Source organism: Parasteatoda tepidariorum, chromosome 7, assembly GCF_982258835.1.
Source record: "Parasteatoda tepidariorum strain Cologne lab strain chromosome 7, Ptep-v5.0, whole genome shotgun sequence".
Lineage (NCBI taxonomy): Eukaryota > Metazoa > Arthropoda > Arachnida > Araneae > Theridiidae > Parasteatoda > Parasteatoda tepidariorum.
The window spans coordinates 112867450-112888917 of record NC_141761.1 but is presented as its reverse complement, the minus strand read 5'-3'; the positions used below and the strand labels follow the sequence as shown (position 1 = coordinate 112888917).

General features: G+C 29.8%; 1 protein-coding gene across 4 annotated transcripts in view; it reads left to right on the top strand.

Moving 5' to 3' along the window:
• LOC107450514 (uncharacterized) overlaps positions 1-21468 on the top strand; it is a 47569-nt gene that overhangs the window by 7028 nt on the left and 19073 nt on the right. For all 4 annotated transcript variants that reach the window (XM_071183730.2, XM_043051294.3, XM_071183731.2 and 1 more), the window contains exon 2: positions 21143-21212. In XM_071183730.2, the coding sequence (XP_071039831.1) occupies positions 21143-21212 (70 nt within the window). The remainder of the gene's footprint in view (positions 1-21142; positions 21213-21468) is intronic.

Here is a 21468-nt window from a genome sequence, read left to right as displayed (position 1 = left end):
TTCATATTGCGATAAATTCTGTTTGAAGGGGTCAGGAAACGATTGGAACTTGAGCTTTTTTTAGATACAGAGCTTAACCACATTTTGAATACTCTAGTTCAACGAAAATCTGTTAGAAATTTGATTGACAATGTTTAGGGGAAAAAAAGTTGACGATAAATCTTGCATGTAATATTTAGAAAAATATTGAAATTTACATTTTCTTCAGGATAGCATACCTGCCAATTTTTACGCATTTGGCGTAAAAAATTTCTTCTATATTTAAAGTGGTAGTAAAATGTATAATTTCCATATATTCCTTGCATTTATAAACTTAATTTATAATCTTTTTGACCCATCACTATTTTAAAAAAAAATCATATATATTAATATATAATTCTGTTATCTTAGTTTGCGTAAGCTTGTTCAAAAATCAGCGTATCTTTCTACCTAAAATTGTAATATGAATCCCATTTTACTACCACTGAGAAAAATCATCCTCGAAAAGATTAAAAGTTGGCAGGTATGGGATAGCAATTCTAGTGGACAGGTGACACGTATGAAATTTACTTCAATATTTCAATATTTTATATTTATTATTATATTTTCAATATTTTAAATTTCACAAAATTTTATTTCAATATACATCCTTCAAAAACATGATAGCGAGTTCATAAAACATTAAGTTTAAAGAAAGCTTCGACAGCTTAATAGAATTGCAACTTTCGCCTATTCTGTAAAAAAAATCAGGATAAAATTTTGGAAAAAAAGATGCTAGCACCCTGAGAGCAGCATTCATAAAATCCATTTTACCGTAAAATTTTATACCTGAATCCTCACTGTAATATTTATTTAATTTCAGCGATTGAGTGATTTTACAGTAAATATTACTGTAAAAATTTCGGTAATTGAAGTTTGATGCGGAATTTTTTACAGTAGTAGATTTTAACTAACCTTTGGAATCTTACTTACTTACATATAGAATATTTCGTATGGAACAATTAAGAAATAAATGTTGTTGAAAATATTAGATCCTTTTAGACAAAAGACTAAATAATAATATAGAATAATAGATTTTTAAAAATGATTGATACTACCCATCTTCAAAAACTGCAGCGCATATTTATAAAAGGAATGAGGGCGGTACCCCAGCGATGGCTCAGGTGATAGAGCATTATCCTTCCAATGAGGTGAGCCGGGTTCAAATCCCAATCATGGCTGGTTGATGCAAATACCACATCCGGCTTGCACCGACCCTATTGCTGACGTGAAATATCCTCATCGGCAAACTCATCATGGGTTAGTGTCCCCTTGCCATCGATTTCCTTGCCTTGCGATCTTGGTTTTCCTCTCCATGTAACGCAAATGCGGGTTAGTACCATCAAAAAGTCCTCCACGAAGGCAAATACTTGATCCAGGAGTTTCCTAGTCTTTTGGATTGGTTTCAAAATTAGAAGGCTAAGGAGTTGAACATTAGTAGTGGTGAACCCAAAAAGTGGCTCAGTTGTTCACCGACTGTTATAAAATATAAAAAATTATTTAAATACAGTGTTTGAGTGATTTTTACGATAAATATTACTGTATATAAACATTGAAGTATATCAGATTTTTTTGTTTCGTAAAATTTTGCGGACAAAAGCACCCTGAGTGTCGGTACTTTTTTCCCAAGTCTGATTCGGAATTCTCAACAGTAGTAATTTTTTTAACTGACATTTGGAATTCTACTTACATATAGAACGTTGCTTACGGAACAAATAAGAAATAGCTGCCGTAGAAAATGTTACATCTTTTCAGTTCAAATATTAGTATGAAATAGGAGATTTTTTTAAGAAAATTATTGCTTCTTGTCTTCGAAAATTGCAACGTATGAAAAGAATGCTAAGAAATAAAAAAACGACAATTGTCAAGAGAAAAACCTTTAACACTAATTTTATCGATCATTTAGTGTTGTCAAGGACAACGTTCTTTCTTTAAGAAGTGAGATGCATAGTAAATACTTAAATATTACTTTAAAGACAACGACTTTCCTTAAAGATCAATACTTAAACAGTTCTGTTTGCTAATGATAATGTTTGATTGAATATATGACTCACTATTATAAAGATTAGAAAATTTAAATATGCTAGTTTGCACATTTCTCTGACCAAATCCTGATTTGCAATAATTGATCGCATAAATCCAATTTTTTCTGCGGAATTAATCACTTAAAATTTATTGTAGTGTAAAGATTGATGATGCGCTTGTGCCTCCTTTCTTTGAATTAAATGTTTATTTCGCTGAAAATTTGAAGAGTTAAATATTATGAAGGATCTCACGCGATCCCTTACGATACTATCAGTTAACAATTTTGCTTAGTTGTAATTTTTCAAAAAAAATAACTCTTAAAATTAAAGGTACATTAAAAGTTGTGTCAAATTTGCTGAGTTCACAACTGTACTTCAAGAAGACCTCCCATACCCACGCATGTCAGCGCCATCTAATCTTTATCAGTAAAATGGCATATTATACAGTTGAGCTAAGTTTTTCTATATAAGTTGGAATAATAACGATACGTTAATTAAATATAGAGCCGTATCGCTCATCGAATGAGTTGAAATATAATTCTTTCTCGTCTATTTCTTTTACTTAACTTAGATTTATTAATTGTTTGTGTATTTTATGGTGACCATTATATATTTTTAATTTGTGCACCGAACAACTTCAATGCATAATTAGTTTGTTTATGTTCCACATGGCATCTTGCCTGCTTTTGTGTTAAGTCTCTGTGTAAATATATAAGTGAAAGAATTGAAATCTTTGAGAAAGAATTTAGAATGTGTCACTTAAGAGATACTTAAGATACTAGAGATATTTGACGGGTTTGAACGATGAAGGGCTTGAACGAACGAAATGAACGATGAAGAAAAATTGCTGAAGTTAAGAATTGTGGAGTAACTACCACTATAAATATTAAATACAAAATCACTAGTATATAAGACATGTTAACTTAAATCCATCTTGAGGTATCTTTTGATAGATGAAGGTTGACATAGTCTATAATTAACTCCCCACAGAAATATAGAAAATCGATTCAGATGAGTTCTTATCTTAAAACTTTACGGCTATAAGTTAATACCATAGAATTACGTTGCAATAACGAACAACTCTTTTAATTTTAAACCCTTATTTTTAAAAATAATCAAAATTGTAAATGTGATGGAATGAATTAGAAAAATAAATATTACAGGCAAAATTTGGGAAGCCAAATTTGCGATCGCAACGCTCGAGTACGCCCTCTAGCGGGAGCCTGAAAATATCGGCCATTAGTTCCAGCATAACCATTGGCAATGACGGATGCCATTTTCTTAGCAGCAATTAAGAAGCAAAATTTCCCTAAGGAAAAGGTAGAAGAACTTGAAAAAACTGACCAGAACATGCCAAACAATGAAGCAGAACACGCCAAGCATTTGAAGAACAATTTCTCAATAATTTTTACTTTTCTATTACCAACAACATAACTTCTGATTTCATGGTCATTTGCTGTTACAGATGTGTGTATTACGGTAAAATAATTTTTTCTGTCTTCTATTCATTACAAATTAAAGTGAAGTCAACATTGCTTTTGCCATTCCAATGAATAAATGTGAATTCAGAACGTGCAGAACTGTAATAGTTATAGAATATTCTTCTTATTTGTAGAATAGTATGTATTTCTGTATCTATATAATTCCAAAAACAACAATAAATAATCATCAAATTAGTTGAAATAGTATCATTTGTGCTGATTATTAATAAGTTTTTATCGTTTTCTTAGTAAGTATTTTTTAGTTTTGAAAGAATAATTTCAACTAGAATTCAGCTATTCTGTTTTTAAGCTACATATTCATATTCATATAGAGATCTCACAATTATAAAATTTTTATGTGTGGTATGTTATCTAAAAGTAATGAAGGGATAATCTATGCATATATTATTTGAAAATAAAATTTTCAAATGAAGAACATTTCATTTGGAATTCTGCGGATTTAAAATATAGGTGAGTGTTATGATTTTTATAATTAAAAATTTGCTTGCAAATAATTCTTTTTCTTATTTGATGATCGTTCTCTTCAGAATGGTTTTTTGCGTCTGATTAAGAACTATAAGAATAAAAAAAAAAACTAGCAATATGAAAGTTCTTATTTCAATATGAAGAATTTTTAAAATTGTTTTTTATACTAAGAATTCTTTATTTTGCGTTTTTTAGTTAAAGTTTTTTGATAAAAATTGTTGTCAGAATACTTTTCTTGAAAGATTAAATGGTATAACATTATGTGTTTATGTATACTTCTTGCATATTCTAATGTTTGAAGTAATATGATTCAGAAAGCATGGAATAAAAATTCAGTACTTACGTATTAACGCCACCGAAGCTACAGATTTGGCGGTTTTTAAGTGCCTTAATCCACACTTAAAATTTTTGTGACAAATCATAAAATAAAACACTTTATTTAAAGTCAAAGTAGTCAATCGGATTTCGGTGGAAAATGGGCCGATATAGAGTTTAGTATAGATTCAAAACAATCTCTATTCTCTTTGACCTGGTCGCATGTAAACTCTAATACAGTGATTCTCAACCTGTGGGGCGCGAGCACACTAGAGGGGTGGCGCGAGAATATTCAAGAGAAAATATTATTTAAAAAAAATTGATTAACTGTATGAAAGGAAAGCGCACAAACACATAGAAAACAAAATACATTTCGACATATTTAATAACTTATTAAAGTGAAACAACTTATTGAATCAAAACTTAAGGTAGGGAGCCAAAAATGGGTTTGCTTTGAGGATTTTTCCTAATTTTCTGGTTAAGTCTGTGTGGCTGAAATTTTTTTTGTAACATCTTACACCTATATCTAATATATATCACGTATACTTTTAATTGTAAAATAAAATTTCATTTATTTTATAGTACAATTTCAAAATTGTAGCTTCTGCACCTAAAGTTTCCCACAGGTTCCAAAGGTGAGCCATATATTGAAATCACTTTTTCACTTACTCAAATTATCCTTAGAAAAAACATTTAGACTGGCAAACGTCTTTTAAAAAGGCACTTTAAGTGTCTTGTTGGTAGGAACAAGTTTCCCGATTTTGAAAAAGATATTTGTTTTTTCAGAGTGTATAATTTGTTTATTGATTTTACATTGATAGTTCTTGTGTGAAGTCACTAGCGATTCTTTTAATCTTTATTACTGAGTTAATTTTTTCAAAAGGATTAACTAACAAGAATTAAATAACCATACTAGAGTTAACTAACCTAACCCATAACTAGTATAAAAATACCCATATTTACAAGAAAATACCAGAATCGACCACAAAAACACTCATAATTACCAGAAAAATAAATAAAAAAATACCTGAAAAATTACTTTGAAATGCAAACAATACAAAAAACTTGTAACAAAATATCGCAATTTCTGCTAAAATGCAGAGAACGTCAAAATATTATAAAAGTTTAAAAAATACCAAAGTTCCATATTTGCTTAAAATGAAATAAATCAATTGGCATTCAATTCAATCATTCCTCTTTGAGAAATAATATGCTACGTAATGATTTATAATGAACTCTTTTATAGATTTCACGTTTGTTTCCGAAGGTGGCCCCTGTGTCCCCAAGATGGCACCGGTGTCGGGCCACCTTGGGAACATGCATATGGTCACCATTTGCACGACTTAAAACTATTAATCTGATAGATTAATTAGAATTAAAGTAATGTGGTTAAAGAAAAAGAAATAAACTTTCAAAGTTCTAAGAATTTGAACACATATAAATTACAATATCTTCTTACCCGGAAATTAGAGCAACTGCAAAAAATTAAATCACTTCATAGAGTGGAGGCCATTCAAGGAAATATCTTCCAATTCAGCCTCGTGCACCTCAGATACAAGATTTACAATGCAGCAGGGACGTCCTATGATTCAAAATAAATTTAATTTTACTTTGGGGGGTGGGCTACGTTAGGAGCACTGACCACCTTTGGCTTACCCACCTTACTTAATCAAAGCACACTAAATTTAAAAAAGAATGTAATAATTTTTAGTGACTTCCTTGGGCCCAAAGAGCGGAAAAGATTCTTTATCTCAGGGTTCTCATTTTTATATAATTTGTAATCGTTACAACCATAGTTAACACAATATTAAAACCAGGGACGCATTTCTTTTGAAGCCAAAGCTTCTCTGTGGATCATGCAATGTGTCCAGACGCATGTAGCCGATTTTTTACAAGTTTACAAGTGCTTGCATACTTTCGAACCTTCCGGATATTGAACGAGCACCATCGGTGCATATTCCGATGCAATTTTTGCATTCTATATTTGCCTCATTCATAACTTCATTTGAAATATCAAATAATGCTAGCGCTGTTGTTTTGAGTTCTATTGATTTGCAGAAAAGAAGTTCTTCTACTGACATATTATCACAAAATCAAACATAGGCAATTAAATGAGCATCTTTATTATGCTTCATCAAACTGTATTAAAAACATTTTGTCAAGCAACACCGAGAAAAGCTGACACTACATTTTCAGCTGTATCACCAATTCGAGGAGCAACAGTATCGTTTGAAAGAGGACGGTAATTCTTTTGAAAAATTAACTCCAAACATAGTTTCTGCAATCTCAATTGCTGCTGGCTTTTACTTTACTTTTGTTTTGGCAGTTAGTTAAAAATATTTTAAAGACAGAATTCAAAATACTCAATATACATTATTGTTGTATACATTTTACTGTAAGTGGGGGGCGCGATGAAAATTATGATAGAAAACTGGGCCGCGAATACTGAAAGGTTGAGAACCGCTGCTCTAATAAATAAGATTCCAAATGTAATAACATTTCCAAAACGTATGTTTGCTAAGATAAAGTTTCATGTCATGGGAACTGGAACATTTTCGGTGAAATATTTTGTTCCTGAAAAAATAAAATTGCATCTTGTTTTTTTTCTTTTTTTTTTTGAATCCCAAAGACGCTTTTTGTATCACTAAAAAATGGCGTCAAAAAAGAATTGTTTTTTTTTTTCTTCTTTGTTTTTGTTTCTGTTTCGTAAGCATTCTTCATTTTACTTTTTTTAGTTTCTGAATTCGCGATCGCAACGAACTATAGGGGGCGTTGTTGTATGAGACTAATACCTGTGATTTCTATATGAACAGTCATTCAGTTACTCTAGAGACGTCGTTAATGTAGCACGTAGCATTGCAACGTTCCTTCTTTATTGTGGCTAATTAAATTTAAAAAAGAAAAATGCTTGATATTCTTTCTTATGCAAACGAAAACAAAATGGTATCTCTTTTTATTAGAGAAGGAATATCCAAAACACATCGGAAAAATATTTGTACATTAACAGAAAAAAATATGTATATTCTTATAAGAGTTAAAACCTAATGCCCGAGAAATAGTATTACTAAATTTAATGATATAACATGAAAGGCCTATTTAAACTTTACATTCTATAGTTTTAAGAATCATATTACTTCAAAAATTAAAATGAACAAAAAGTATACATAAGCCTCATAATTTTATGAAATTTAATTTTGTAAACAAAGTTTTTTGACAACAATTCTTATCAAAAAATTTCAATTCAATAAAAATCATTATTTAGAAACTAAGAAACGTAAAATAAAGAATGCTGACGAAACAAAAACAAAAAATCAATTCTTTTTTGTCGCCATTTTTAGTGCTACGAAAATTCGTCTTTGAGATTTGCCAAAAACAAAACAAGATGCAATTTTATTTTTTCAGGAGGGAAATATTTTACCGAAAAAACGAAAATGTACCAATTTCCACAACATGAAACTTCATCTTGGTAAACGTACGTTTTGGAAATGTTATTTCATTTGGAATCTTATTTATTAGAGTTCATATGGCGATATGATTGGTTTGAATCGATGCTAAACTCTATATCGGCTCATTTTCCACCGAAATCCGATCGACTATTTTGATTTTAAATAAAGAGTTTTATTTTATGAATTGACGCAAAAATATTAAGTATAGATTGGCGGCACTTAAAAACCGCCAAATCTGTAGCGGCGGTGGCGTTAATACGTAAGTACTGAAGTTTTATTCCATACTTTTCTGAATCATATTACTTCAAACATTGGAATATACAAGAAGTATACATAAACACATAATGTTATACCATTTAATTTTTCAAAACAAGTATTTTGAGAACAATTTTTATCAAAAAATTATAAACTAAAAAACGAAAAATAAAGAATTCTTAGGATAAAAAAACTATTTTAAGAATTCTTTACATTGAAATAAAAACTTTCATATTGTTTCTTTTTTATTATTCTTATAGTTCTTAATCAGACGTAAAAAACCATTCTGACGTAGAGAACCATCATCAAATGAAAAAAAAAAAATATTTACGCGCAAATTTTTTATTGTAAAAATCATTGCACTTACCTGATTTATAATTCCCGGAGAATTCCAAAATGATAAGTTCCTTGTTTGAAAACTTTATTCTCGAATAATAGATACATAGTTTATCCCTTCATTACTTTTAGATAACATACTACACAGCAAAATTTTATAATTGATATGAATTTGAATATGTAGCTAAAAACAGAATAGCTGAATTCCAGTTGAGCTTATTCTTTCAAAACTAAAAAATACTTACCAGGAAAACGATTAAAATTAATTAAGAATCAGCACAAATGGCACTATTTCAAGTAACTTGGATAATTTTTTATTGTTGTTTTCCGAATTATATGGATACAGAAATATATACTATTCCATAACGAAGAAGAATATGCTATAACTATTACAATTCTGTATGTTCTGAATTCCTATTTATTCACTGGAATGACGAAATCAATGTTGACTTCACTTTAATTCGTAATGAATTGAAGACAGAAGAAATGCATTTTACCTTAATACACACATCTGTAACAGTATCCGAAATCGGAAGTCATCAGTTGCAAGTTTGTTGATAATAGAAATTTAAAATTATTGAGGAATTTTTCTTCAAATGTTTGGTGTGTTCTGTTTCTGAAAGATTTACTAATATTCTGGAGATTTTTTTCAAGTTCTTCGGCCTTTTCCTTAGGGAAATTTTGCTTCTTATTTGCTGCTAAAAAATGGCGTCTGATTCAGTCAATGATTTTGATGGAACTAAATGAAAACGTGATAAATTAATGTCTGATATTTACAGGCTCCCGCTAGACGGCGTACTCGAGCGTTGCGATCGCGAATAATGATTTTTATTGAAACTTAAAATTTTTGATATAAATTGTTGTCAAACAACTTTGTTTACAAAATTAAATTATATAAAATTATGAGGCTTTATGTCCTCTTTTTTTGTTCATTTTAATTTTTGAAGTAATATGATTCTTAAAACTATGGAATGTAAAGTTTAATGGGCCTTTTATATTATATCATTAAATTTAGTAAAACTATTTCTCAGGCATAAGGTTTTAACTCTAATAAGAATATACATATTTTTTTCTGTTTATTTATAAATATTTTTCAGATGTGTTTTGGATGTTCCTTCTCTAAAAAAGAGATACCATTTTGTTTCCGTTTGCATAAAAACGAATATCAAAACTTTTTCTTTTTTGAATTTAATAAGCCACAATAAAAAAAGAACGTTACAATGCTACACGCTATATTAAAGACATTTCAAGAGTAACTGAATGACTGTTCTTATAGAAATCGCAGGTCTCATACACCAACGCCCCCTATAGTTCGTTGCGATCGCGAATTATTTTATAGGTCAACAGTTCTTTTTAGCTTTTATTAAATTCATGCTGATGACAGCTATAAAATATAAAAATTAAAATGGAAGAACTGGATCCTACCATGTGATTTTCCATTAAATAAAAATATACCGATAAGTATGGAAAACTGCGACAACACCATTAGATTTTTATATATGCACTGAGAAAAAGAGTATGGCAAAAAGTATCAGAATATGGGTAAATTTACTGTGCTTCTGGCTTTGTGGGAACACAAAATCTCAGAACAGTGAATTGGTAAAACCAATAATAAAATATTGTTTTATAATAGGCGATTAAATTTTGTTATTTTATGACTCTTTAGAACGAACATGGAGCAAAAACATTTATTCTGATCAATTTACTTTTCAGATTTGTATTTATTAACAAATGTTAGGTGAACTAAAATTTTGAAAATTAAAATTTCAGGTAAAAGTTTATCACATGAACGGAAAAATTGCCAAAAAACCGTATACTTCGGTTTTATCAACCAGAATTATGGTTTCGTTTTAACCAGAAATGTCAAACATCATACAGTACGGAAATTTTACTGGATATTTTCTCTGTGTATAACCGGTTTTGAACAAAATCTGTCACAAAATTCTATCCAAAAGTAAATCATTGCCAAAGAAAAATTCCAAACTTGTAAAACTTGCTGGAACACTTTAATTTTAACTGAACTCTTAGTTAAAATGAAAAAGTGAGTTTCAATTTATTTCCTGAACTATATCTTCAAAACACTCACGTTATTATCACCTCAATTTAATAGCGAAATTAAATTAATCGTCAATCGAAATTCCGACTATTCCGTGGATCTGACAAGCTCTAACTTGACTTCTGTTTTCAATAACAATGAATATTTTAATTGTTTTCTTACTAATTAAAGAAAAATTTGCCACCATACTATGGCAAAATAGACAAAATCATTGAAAGATATTTCGATTCGATGATTTCTGTGCTGAATAACAATACAAATTCTAATCTTTTCTGAAATTATCGTCGTATGATCACAGAAAAATATATTTCGTAAATCTATACAAATTACAATAACTAGTAAAAAAAAAGTTTCTCCTAATTCTAGGTAATAATCAAAACATAACATCGCGTTCTACACGTATTAACGCGAATATTTAAATTTCACTGACTATCAGGTAAGTAGTTCATTCACTAGTTAGTAATTACGTGGACATTTTGGATGGGGAAAAAACACACAATAGTTACTTAATTTAACTTTATTTACACTCTTTGATAGATTGGTTTTCTCTCAAATAAATAGATGGCAGAACTGAAATAATGTGCTCAATATTTAGAGTATGTTTCGGTTGCTTATATTAGTAGTTAGTAAGGAAAATAGTCATTTGGAAGGTAATTTTTAGATATTTTTAGATACTATTTTGATGTTGGTAAATTGATTCTCTGTAATGGGGAAAAATGTTACACAGTTTCAGCATTACGAATGTCAAGATTTCGAACATTTTTGACATATCTGTGAGTGCGTTATTAGTGACTTTAATGTGATATGAGTTGCTTAAGGAATATTATGATGTCTCAAAATAATGCTTCTTTTTTTATTTGAACAGTAATCAATGCATTTGTTATTAGAGTTTGAATCCATCAAAAATAAAGTGAAGAAAATATATTCATTTGGAACGGCATATCTTTATTTAGGAGACAAAAAATCATATGCAAATCCATCGCATCATTAAAATGGTTGTCGAAATTAACAACATAAATATCTCTTTTGTAGCAGCAGGACAACTAGGGAGATAGGAACGACGATTATAAAATTTATTGAGCAATCAAACTGGTTTTGATGTTTTTTTTTTTACTGGTCTGACTTCCAAATGTGATTCATCAGCTTGTAATAATATGTTTGCTTTTCCGTTGTTTAAATATTGTTGTTACTTGAGGATGCGTTTCCTGTTTTTTTCAGTGACGCCATTTATGGCTAAAAATACAACCTCAAGTACACACATCCCGTTTTACAAGAAAGACACAATCAAACTTCGTTTTTTCAATAATTCCCAGATCGTTATTTTGGCCTGAACCAAAGAAATATTAATCTTCAATTCAGCACTTACAGAGGTACTGATTTGTTGTGGGATCATTGAGGACTTTGTGACCCTAAAAGATTTAATGTGCACCTGTCGCAATTTAATACATGGGGATTCTTCGGCCTGTAGGATTCGAACTCACGTTCTGACGAACACGAGCCCATTGTCCTACCAACCGAGCTAGTTGACATATTAATTTGCGAAACTTAGTGTATATAATTTTTGACTAGAAATTTATACTATATACATACATATTAAAAGTGATGATAGTGTAACCTCGTGTGCATTGTTCAGCTTTTTTTAATTATTCTCAATGGCACTTGACAGAAAAAATAACTTAAATCTCTTATTAGAAATGATGCATTCATATAGAAACGCAAAAATTTAAATTTTACTGCTAAAAAATAAACTAACAGAAATTAAAGTATAAAGTGGAAAACAAATTGAGAGAAAAATAATGCATTAAAAAGTAAATGCGTTTTTACTTATGGTAGAAAACAACATTTACTTTAAGTAAATCCCTTTTTTTAAAAAAAAATGTGACAGGATGAAGAATTGTATAAAAAAAATATGGAACATTTTATGAGTTCAAACTATATTCAGTACTCCGAAAGTGAGTTAAGATCTTTTTTGTTGCCATGCTTACTTCAAATACTATGACAGAATTACTTTTAAAAAAAAGATTTCATCGTAAGCACAATTTGTAACATTGTTGACAGAGGATTTTATTAAATACTAGGTGACATTTAACAAAATAAAAATAAAAATCAGTTTTTTTTTATGTAGCTCGCATTTCAATTTTAAAAGAAACAATTTATATTATATTATATTAAGCTAGGAGGCTTCGCCCCCTGCTCGCTGGCGCTCACCAACCCCCGGAACTGCTTTCACAGTTCACTTCGGATTGGTTCGCAATCCAACGCTCGCTTTTTGCTCGCTCATTGGATACGTTCTTAACGTCTAGTTTTTGTATACTTTTTTGAATACTGAAGTTCCGAAAACTTTTCACTGTAGAAAATTCTAAACCTGTACATTTCAATATTAATTTGAAATTGCAAACAGTTCATATATTTTTCTTAATCACACTATTCTAAATTTCAGTTGTTGAGAAAAGTAACTGTTGTAAGTTTTGTTTTAAAGTCTTTCCCACCAGAGGGCTAAAGCCATGTGTTGTAAAGCAATATGAAATAGTAGTCTGCCACTGAACGCCGGATGTAAAACATCGGCTTTGATGAAGATAATTTTGTGTTTTTAATTCTCTGAAGGGCGCCACCTTAATAATATGGAATTTGTAAAATAAATTTATATATTTTTGATTGTTGATGAAGCCCATCATTTTGTGTTTTCATCAGTGTTCAGAAGCAGAACAACTATAAGTTTTTTATTTTATCACAAAAAAATAAAATGTATAAAAAACAAAGAAAAGAGTAAGAAAATGAGTATAGTCATAGAAAAAGTTTAAATTATAATATAGTATTTGTCAGTTAAAATAAAACTTTTTGTTTAAGTCAGTGCTAACAATTCATATTTCTCCGAGGCAATTCTAAAGTATAAATTAAGGAAGTTTTGTTAAGTTGAAACACAATATTTTTAGTTTTGATGTCAACAATACAATTCAATTTTTCACAAAAACGATTGTTTCCATTGTTAAGTTCAATGTCAACAATTCAAATTTTTCTGAGGCAACTCGTAACCTCTAAATATTATTTTTTATGTACACATTTCTAAATGTCAGTATTCAACCACAAAACAACTTAAAATCCTCAAATTTAGCATGAAGTTGTAAAATGTAATGAAAGAAGGTCATAGCAATAATGAAAGTAGAAGTAAAGTTAGTACTGTAAAATTAAAACAATATTTTTAATCAATGAGCAAAGTTCTTCAAGAAGCAGTTGTAGAAGTAGGTTGTTTATTTAAAACTTTTTATAGAATTTCCTTAAGAACACAATTGTTAATTTGGGCATTTGGCGATACAACACTTTTAGAATTGAAGGATTTGTTACGTCAAGCGCTCAGGTATCATAATTTTGATATAGTTGCACTTCTATGTCATTTTGATTTATGTTGCTAAGTTAACTTTTAAAAAATTCTGACTGGCAACAGCATTTTTATTTTTTAAGTTGTTTATTTTTATTTCTTTTAGAATTCGTTATTTTTTTAGCAAAATGCTTTTTAACCTAACAGAATTCTTTGCCGACTGTTTTCTCTAGGAATAAAGAAAATAAAGTAAATATTTAACTGTTGTGAAAAGAATCTTATTTAGATGTACAAAGTACTTCAGCCAAAATTTGAGAGCCACGTAAGAGAATTATATATATTAGATCAGAAACACATCATTTAAAGGCAGGATGCTTTGGTGTTTTCAAAACAAAGCAAGCGTTGCCACCAGCGGAAAAGAAATACAGCCAAAATTTGGGAGCCACGTAAGAGAATTATATATAATAGATTATATTATATTATATTACATTACATAACATTACATTACATTACATTATAACCATCATTGAACAGTCAACCCAATTTAGGGTTTACGACTACTAACGTTCATTTCCGAAACATTGTAATATTGAACCCAATCCAGAAGACAAGGGCACTCCTGGATCAAATATTGGGAGAAATTTACCTTCGTGGAGGACTTTTTGATGGAGCTAACCCGCATTTACGCTATATGGTAAGGAAAAACCACGAAGACCTCCCACGGTTAGCCTGACGACAAGAGGACTCTACCCCATGGTCCGTCTACTAACGAGCAATCTACCAATGAGGATATTTTACGTCAGCACTGTAATCGATGGGTGCGGAATTCTTATCCACCAGCCATTGCTGGGACTCGAACGCGGTTCACCTCATTGGAAGGCGAAATTTGGAAATTCTCGTAGTTTAAATTATTTAAAGTGAAATTTATGTTTTATGGAACGCCGATTGGCCTGTTTATGGGCCAGGGAACTGGCCTTGCATCAGAAAGGTTCTGGGCTCGAATCCTGGGCAAGGCATGGGTGTTCTTTCATTCTCAGTACTATCTATCCTTACTGTGGCAGCAACGTTGGCCCACCTAATATGGTGCCCCTGGAAAAGTGCCCAACAAATATGCCCTTCAGATGCCTATATGACGAAAGGTCATTCCGCAGGCGGGCATTGTAAAAAATGTTTTAAGGAAGTAAAAGATAATGCAAAAATACTATTTATAAAAATATAATTTTGGAATTATTCTACATGTTGTTTTTTTAGATAACAAAAATTATATTGAAAACACTGAAATCTGCGAAATAAGAAATTGAAATCTCCTAAGTGTCATCATCATCATAGTTGGCCAGACAGCCCAATGAGGGCCAATGCCTTCCTCGGAAGATTTCTCCATAATGACTTCCGATTTATCTTTGATCTCCAATTCTTTTAATTAATTGCAAGAAAATCCACTGAGTCAGCCCATCTCAATCGCGGAGTGCCAGATGTCAGTAATAAGTTCTGATAAATTTCTCAATAAGGTAGGTTCACAATTTTTTAGTAGTTCTGCTGAAATAAGATCATGTCCCGAAGACTTCTTATTCTTTAAGGTTTCAATTGCAGCCCTGATCTCCTCAATAGTTGAGCCTCAACCTCTCTGTCATTGCTGGATTCAGGTGCAATTATTTCAACATCCTCACAATTATCATTAAGAAGTTCTTTGAAATGTTCACGCCATCGTTTTAAAATTTCTTGTTTATCATTAATAACTTCTCCAAATTTGTTTCTGCATAAACAAGTAAAATTTCTGCATAACAGTAAGTTTCTGCATAACCATTTAAAGTCCAATCGACTGCGGTTAGTTTTTCGATAGAATGCTCTGCATTCATTAATAGATTTCAGATGTTCAACATCTTTAAACAATGCTTCATCAAAGACCCTTTTCTTTCACCTAAAGAGTTTTTTCACCTCTTTTCTTCGTCTAGGGTACTCCTCCGCACTAATTCTTGTGTGTGTTTGTATCATATGTTTATATGCAACATTCTTTATATCATTAGCAATGGCGCAATCAATATCATACCAATCCTTAACCTGTTTCTTAGTTAATTTAGCAATCACGGTATTGGCAGTGTTACAGATACTGTCTTTTATACATTCCCATTTATTTTCCATAGTACCGTCACAATTCATTAAATTCAACTGCTCCTTTACTTTTTCGCAAAATTGAAATATTATCCTTTTATTTTTAAGTTTATCACAGTCATATTCACTCAACGTCTCTCCCTTAAACTTTTTGGTGTTCGATAATCTTGATCTGACTTTAGCAATAATCAAGAAGTGATCTGAATCCGCATTAGCCCCAAGATAATTTCTCACGTCCATCAAGTTTGAGTAATGTTTTGCTTCAAATAGTACGTGATCAATTTCATTAGCATAAGTGCCACATGGGGAACGCAGAAGTGGTCTACCTATTAATTTTTGTACCTTCTTAAAAATACTCGTTCAATTTTGAATCGGGACCATGATATCAACACTTTAAATCGTAATATGCTCTTAGGATTATTTGCAACCTTAAAAAAGTGTTAAATTAAATCAGGTGTTCAATTAAATCTGGTGAACTGATCGACTAAGCATTAAGAATGATGAAATAAGCATTGCGAATGATGAGATTTCGAACATTTTTGACGTATTTGCGAGTGCGTTGTTATAGTGACTCTAATGTGATTATGGATTGCCTAAGGAACATTATAAAACCTAGAATTAATTTTTTTAAAAATTTAAACAAATGGCTCCTTAACCACTGTTTTTAATATGTTAAGTTTGAATCCATCAACAATAAAGTGAAGTCCTCATTTGGAATGGCGTATCTTCATTTAGGGGAGACAAAAAAAAAACATATGCAAACCAGCTAGCTGCATCATTAAAATGGAAGTCGAAACATAAAAACATAAATATGCATAAACATGTATATATATATATATATATATATATATATATATATATATATATATATATATATATATATATATATATATATATATATATATATATATGCATGTCTGAAAATAATCTGTGTAAAGCGATCAAATCATGTTTTTCCTAAAATAATTGTCAGTTTTCCAAAATCATTAGAATTGCATAATTAAATATCAACCTTATTAATTATAAACTTTAAATTATTCAGTATCATATTATTACCTTGAGCACATCCATTTTCGGGTCAATCCGAGGCAACTATCAAATCAAACGTGCCTCAGTACTGCAGTAAGAAATCGCCATAAAATATGTCTCTATTTACGCTTCTGTTTTCATATTTTTTAATCTGGCAATACGAAAATAATTTGTATCATTCTTGAAAGATTCCGGTACGTGTAAAGTTCATTTGAATTCACTACTCGCTTTATTGATTTCATTTTGTGCTTTGTTCTGTATTTTCCTTACATTTTATTTCCTGTTTTTGCTTCATATGTTCTTTTTCGTATATATTTTTTACTTAATGTGTTCTATTTTCGTTTCAATTTTTTTGAGTGCCCTTCACACTATTGTATTGATAAATTTTGCTTTGGCCATATTGATACAATATCAGAAAGGACTTCTTTCAGCGGATATAATCGTGTGATCTGATGAATAGGTTATATATTTTCTTTATTTTGTTTTCCAGCTTTTTAATATTTTTTTTAAATAAAGTTTTTTTTTGAATATTTTTTATAATATTTATTTTTAGTAATTTCTCTTTTCATTAATCTTTATTATATTTACTTGATTGAAAGAATATTTAAAATATGTTTTGCCTTATTATAAAAAAAAGATACAATCATAGAAAAGCAAAAATTAAAATTTTGCACTAAAAAACCAAGCTGACGGATAATAAAGTATAAATGAGAAAAAAGAGAAAATAAAGCATTAAAAATTAAATAGTTTTTACTTTGAAAAATGATGAGTGGTTTCTAAGATCTCTCGTTCGTAAAAACATAGTTTCTCGAAAAACGCAACTGAAGTTTGAAGACTTTGTAGCATATGGCGGAACTACATATCACTCTCATTCATCAATAAATTAATGTTTTGAAACTTTATTTTAATTTTTTTTATTACTACACTCATTTATTCATTAATTACACTTCATTAATTCAGACTCTCATTCGATAGTTACCTATTTCTTTTATCCTGCAGTAAGTTAATAATTTCGTAAATTGAAGAAAAAAAACTTTTAGAGCTATGGATAAGAGTTTTTCCTGTGTAAACTTTAGCATGACTTGTACCTATATTTAATGACAAGGTAACAAGGTGCGTAATTTAACATTGACTCTAAGACACTGTTCAATTAAAATTTTAAAAAGCGCATACTAAAGTCCGAGATTTTAGCAAAAAAGCAGTACATTAAACCAATCAGTTTTAATTCCTTTATTATTTCATTAATTTTGTTCATTATTTTATTAATTTATTCATTATTTCATAAATTTATACATTATCCCATTAATTTATTCATTAATTCCATTTCATTTATTAAATCTTTTATTATTTAATATTTATTATATAAAAGAAAAACGAAAATGGAAACCTTTAGAGCTACAGATAAGAATTTTCCTCCATTAACGTATCATGGCTTCTTGCATTTAAATTTTCCTCTATTAGCTTTATCATGTCTTCTTTCTACATTTAATAACAATTTACGCAATTTAACATCGACTCAAAAGTACTGTCTATTTAAATTTTAAAAAAGTACTTACGGTAACTCAAATTTTTAAGAAAGAAAACAATTCACTTAAGAACATTTCATTTCTTATTCATTATCATTTCATGATTTTATTCATTATTTCCTTAATTTATACATTAATTAGATTTCATTATTTGAGACTTTTATATTCAATATTTTTTCGTGTATCAAGCAGTAAAGGACATAAGTCAAAAAAAAAAATTCTTTTTAGAGTTATCTATCCGTATTTTACTCCAAGACATGAGGTTGTTTCTTATATTTAATAACAAGGAACAGAATTTAACATTAGCTCTGAAATACTCTTTACTTAGAGTTTTAAAAAGCGCTTACTGAAGCTCAAATCTTAAAGCAGTTTACCGTAGTTTCTGTCTTCTCATCTTCTCATCTTATGTCATTAACTTTTTAAGTAAGAAAGTGAAAGACACGTCATTAAGTAAAGAAATGTAGCTGAGATGCATAATCTTAACACGAAATTATAGTGTTTTAGATAAAAATAAAAGCTCTTCACTTGTGTTAAAACTCAATCGATAAAAACCAAGAATCTCTGAAAATGAGAGTGTATATTCGAGTTAAGTAAAATATGTGTTTTAGGGTTTTACATATATTATTTTTAGCTAATCAAAATGTTTTGCTTTGCGCAATAATACATTATTACGCAAATCACGTAATTATATTTTATTCAAGTTGTTTAAATGATTTTGTGCATGTTAAAATAATCTTTTCAACTTATGCTTTATCAATATTCTTTTAACAGATGTCTTAAGAGCCGTGATGGCTTAAGGCAGGGTTTCTTAACCTGTGGTTCATGGACCCCTAAGGGGTCCATGAGTCATATTTTGGGGGTCCGCTGACTACTTCTAATTTTTAAAATGTGTGGAAGCCTACCCATTGCTTGTAAAGCGAGCTATGGCAGCTATAATTCCGTTTGCTGCAGTGAACCTTCGCGAAGCTGGATTTTCCCCACTTGTGACAATAAAATCAAAATATCGAAATCGATTGAATGTTGAACATGATATGCGCGTTGCTTTGTCGAATACCATCCCTCAATCCAATTTATTAATTAAGGAAAAGCAGCAGCAACCTTCACATTAAAAATTTAAATTTTAAAAATTTTGTATACTATGAAAATAATAAAATTAAATGTTTTCTAATAATTGATGTTTTTTGCAATAATTTTTTTCACAGGGGGTGGTCTGTGACTTCTTAAAAAATTTTAAAAGGGGTCCATTATACCAAAAAGGTTAAGAAACACTGGCTTAAGGGATAGAGCATTCGTATTCCAATGAGGTGAACCGGGTTCGAATCCCAGCGAAGAACTGGTCAACCCGAATTCCGCATCCGGCTCACACCGATCACAGTGCTGACGTGAAATTTTCTTATTATCGATATTTAGATTAAATTATTACTCGATACTAAGATAATTTAGATAATTACTCGTTCAAATGGCTATGAATAGCTAAACCATAAATAGGAAGCCCCGACTATCGTATGAGGACATTTACGATCCTGAGTTGTTATAAATTTTTTAAAACCATAAAACCGGTTTTGAAATCATGATGCGCTCCCCTTCTGGTTCGTAAATGTTCCACTAAATCCCCGTTTATGCATCAATCAAGGATTCAAATTCAGTAATATGATTTTTTGTATGCATGAAAGATTAAACCTTTCGGATCAAATATTAAATTTGTTTCGTTCTTTAGAGACTTATGAAAATATGTAAATGTAAAATGTGTAACTTATTAAAATGTGCATATGTTTTTCTATTTTGTTTCACAGATCTATTTTCTTCGGTTTCGCAAAATTTATTGCATCCTTTTTTTTTAAAAATTTTATACTTAAAAGCCTGTACATGTTTTTGCTTTGAATTTTAAACTCAAAAGACATTAGTGTTCTGTAAATGAGATTAAAAAACAGAACATAAAATTTAAATATTCGTTTGGCAAAATAAAATATTTAATTAATGTAATTAAATCAGTTACTTACTTGTTACGTTGAAAGTAAATAATGCTGGAATTAGGAAACTTAATATTAGAAATATCTGTTAACATCTGGGTTTTTTTGTATACAAAAAAATTTCAGAACTAAGGAAACCTAACTAAATAACTAACTTAAAACTAACTAAGAAAATAAAATTTAAATGTTAACTATCTGTAGTCAACGGTTTTTGCCTCCACAGAAGGACTTTGACTTCAAATTTAACTATTTTCAAGAGATGTCCGCGATACAGTCAAGTTAATGTTTTCTATGTACTGAATTTTAGAAATAATAAAAATCTGTCCGGCAAACTATTAAATCCCACATACCACCATATGTAAGAGTTCAAATAAGAGTTTTTTCTTCATAAATCGCTTCTAAGAAATATAAGTTATAGTCTTTGTCATACGTTTTTTTTTCTTTAATAAAAGTTTTCAATATAGAAAAGAAAGGAGAAAAAATACTAGTTCTTAAAGGATATATATGGCTTTGTTCAATGGGCTATAATTTATTTTCAATAATTTATTTTAAGTTATTTTTTATCCTTAATAGGCTGCGTTTTATAATAAATATGAATTATTGTGCTTTGTTGTTTAATCATTGTTTTTTAAACTAAAGATTTAGTAATTTGAAATAATATCATTTGAAAGGATTAAGTTTCAGCAATAACAGATATGAAATATTTGAAAGTTTAAAAAATATAACTTTATTTGAATTTTCTCAATTTCATTTCTGTTCCTTTGTTTCGTTTCAGGTTTTATACACAATCATTCTTACTGCAGGAGTTTTTCAGCATTTTTTCAACACAATCACAGAAAGTCCAAGTAAGTTTTTAACGCAATATGTAACGGAAGAAATATAGTTTTGAAATTGATACGATTTTCCCCAATGTATTTGTTATTGTTATATTTCTTTAAAACAGGATAGGCGTCTTAAAAATGCACGATTAACTCTCTCTATATACGTTCCTTCATCCCGTATAAGTATATTCGAACTTCTTTTTTAAACACACTGCAGTGGGAGAAAATAAAGACAAGAATTGCTGAAAACATTATCCATCTACCTTTTCCGAGCACTAGT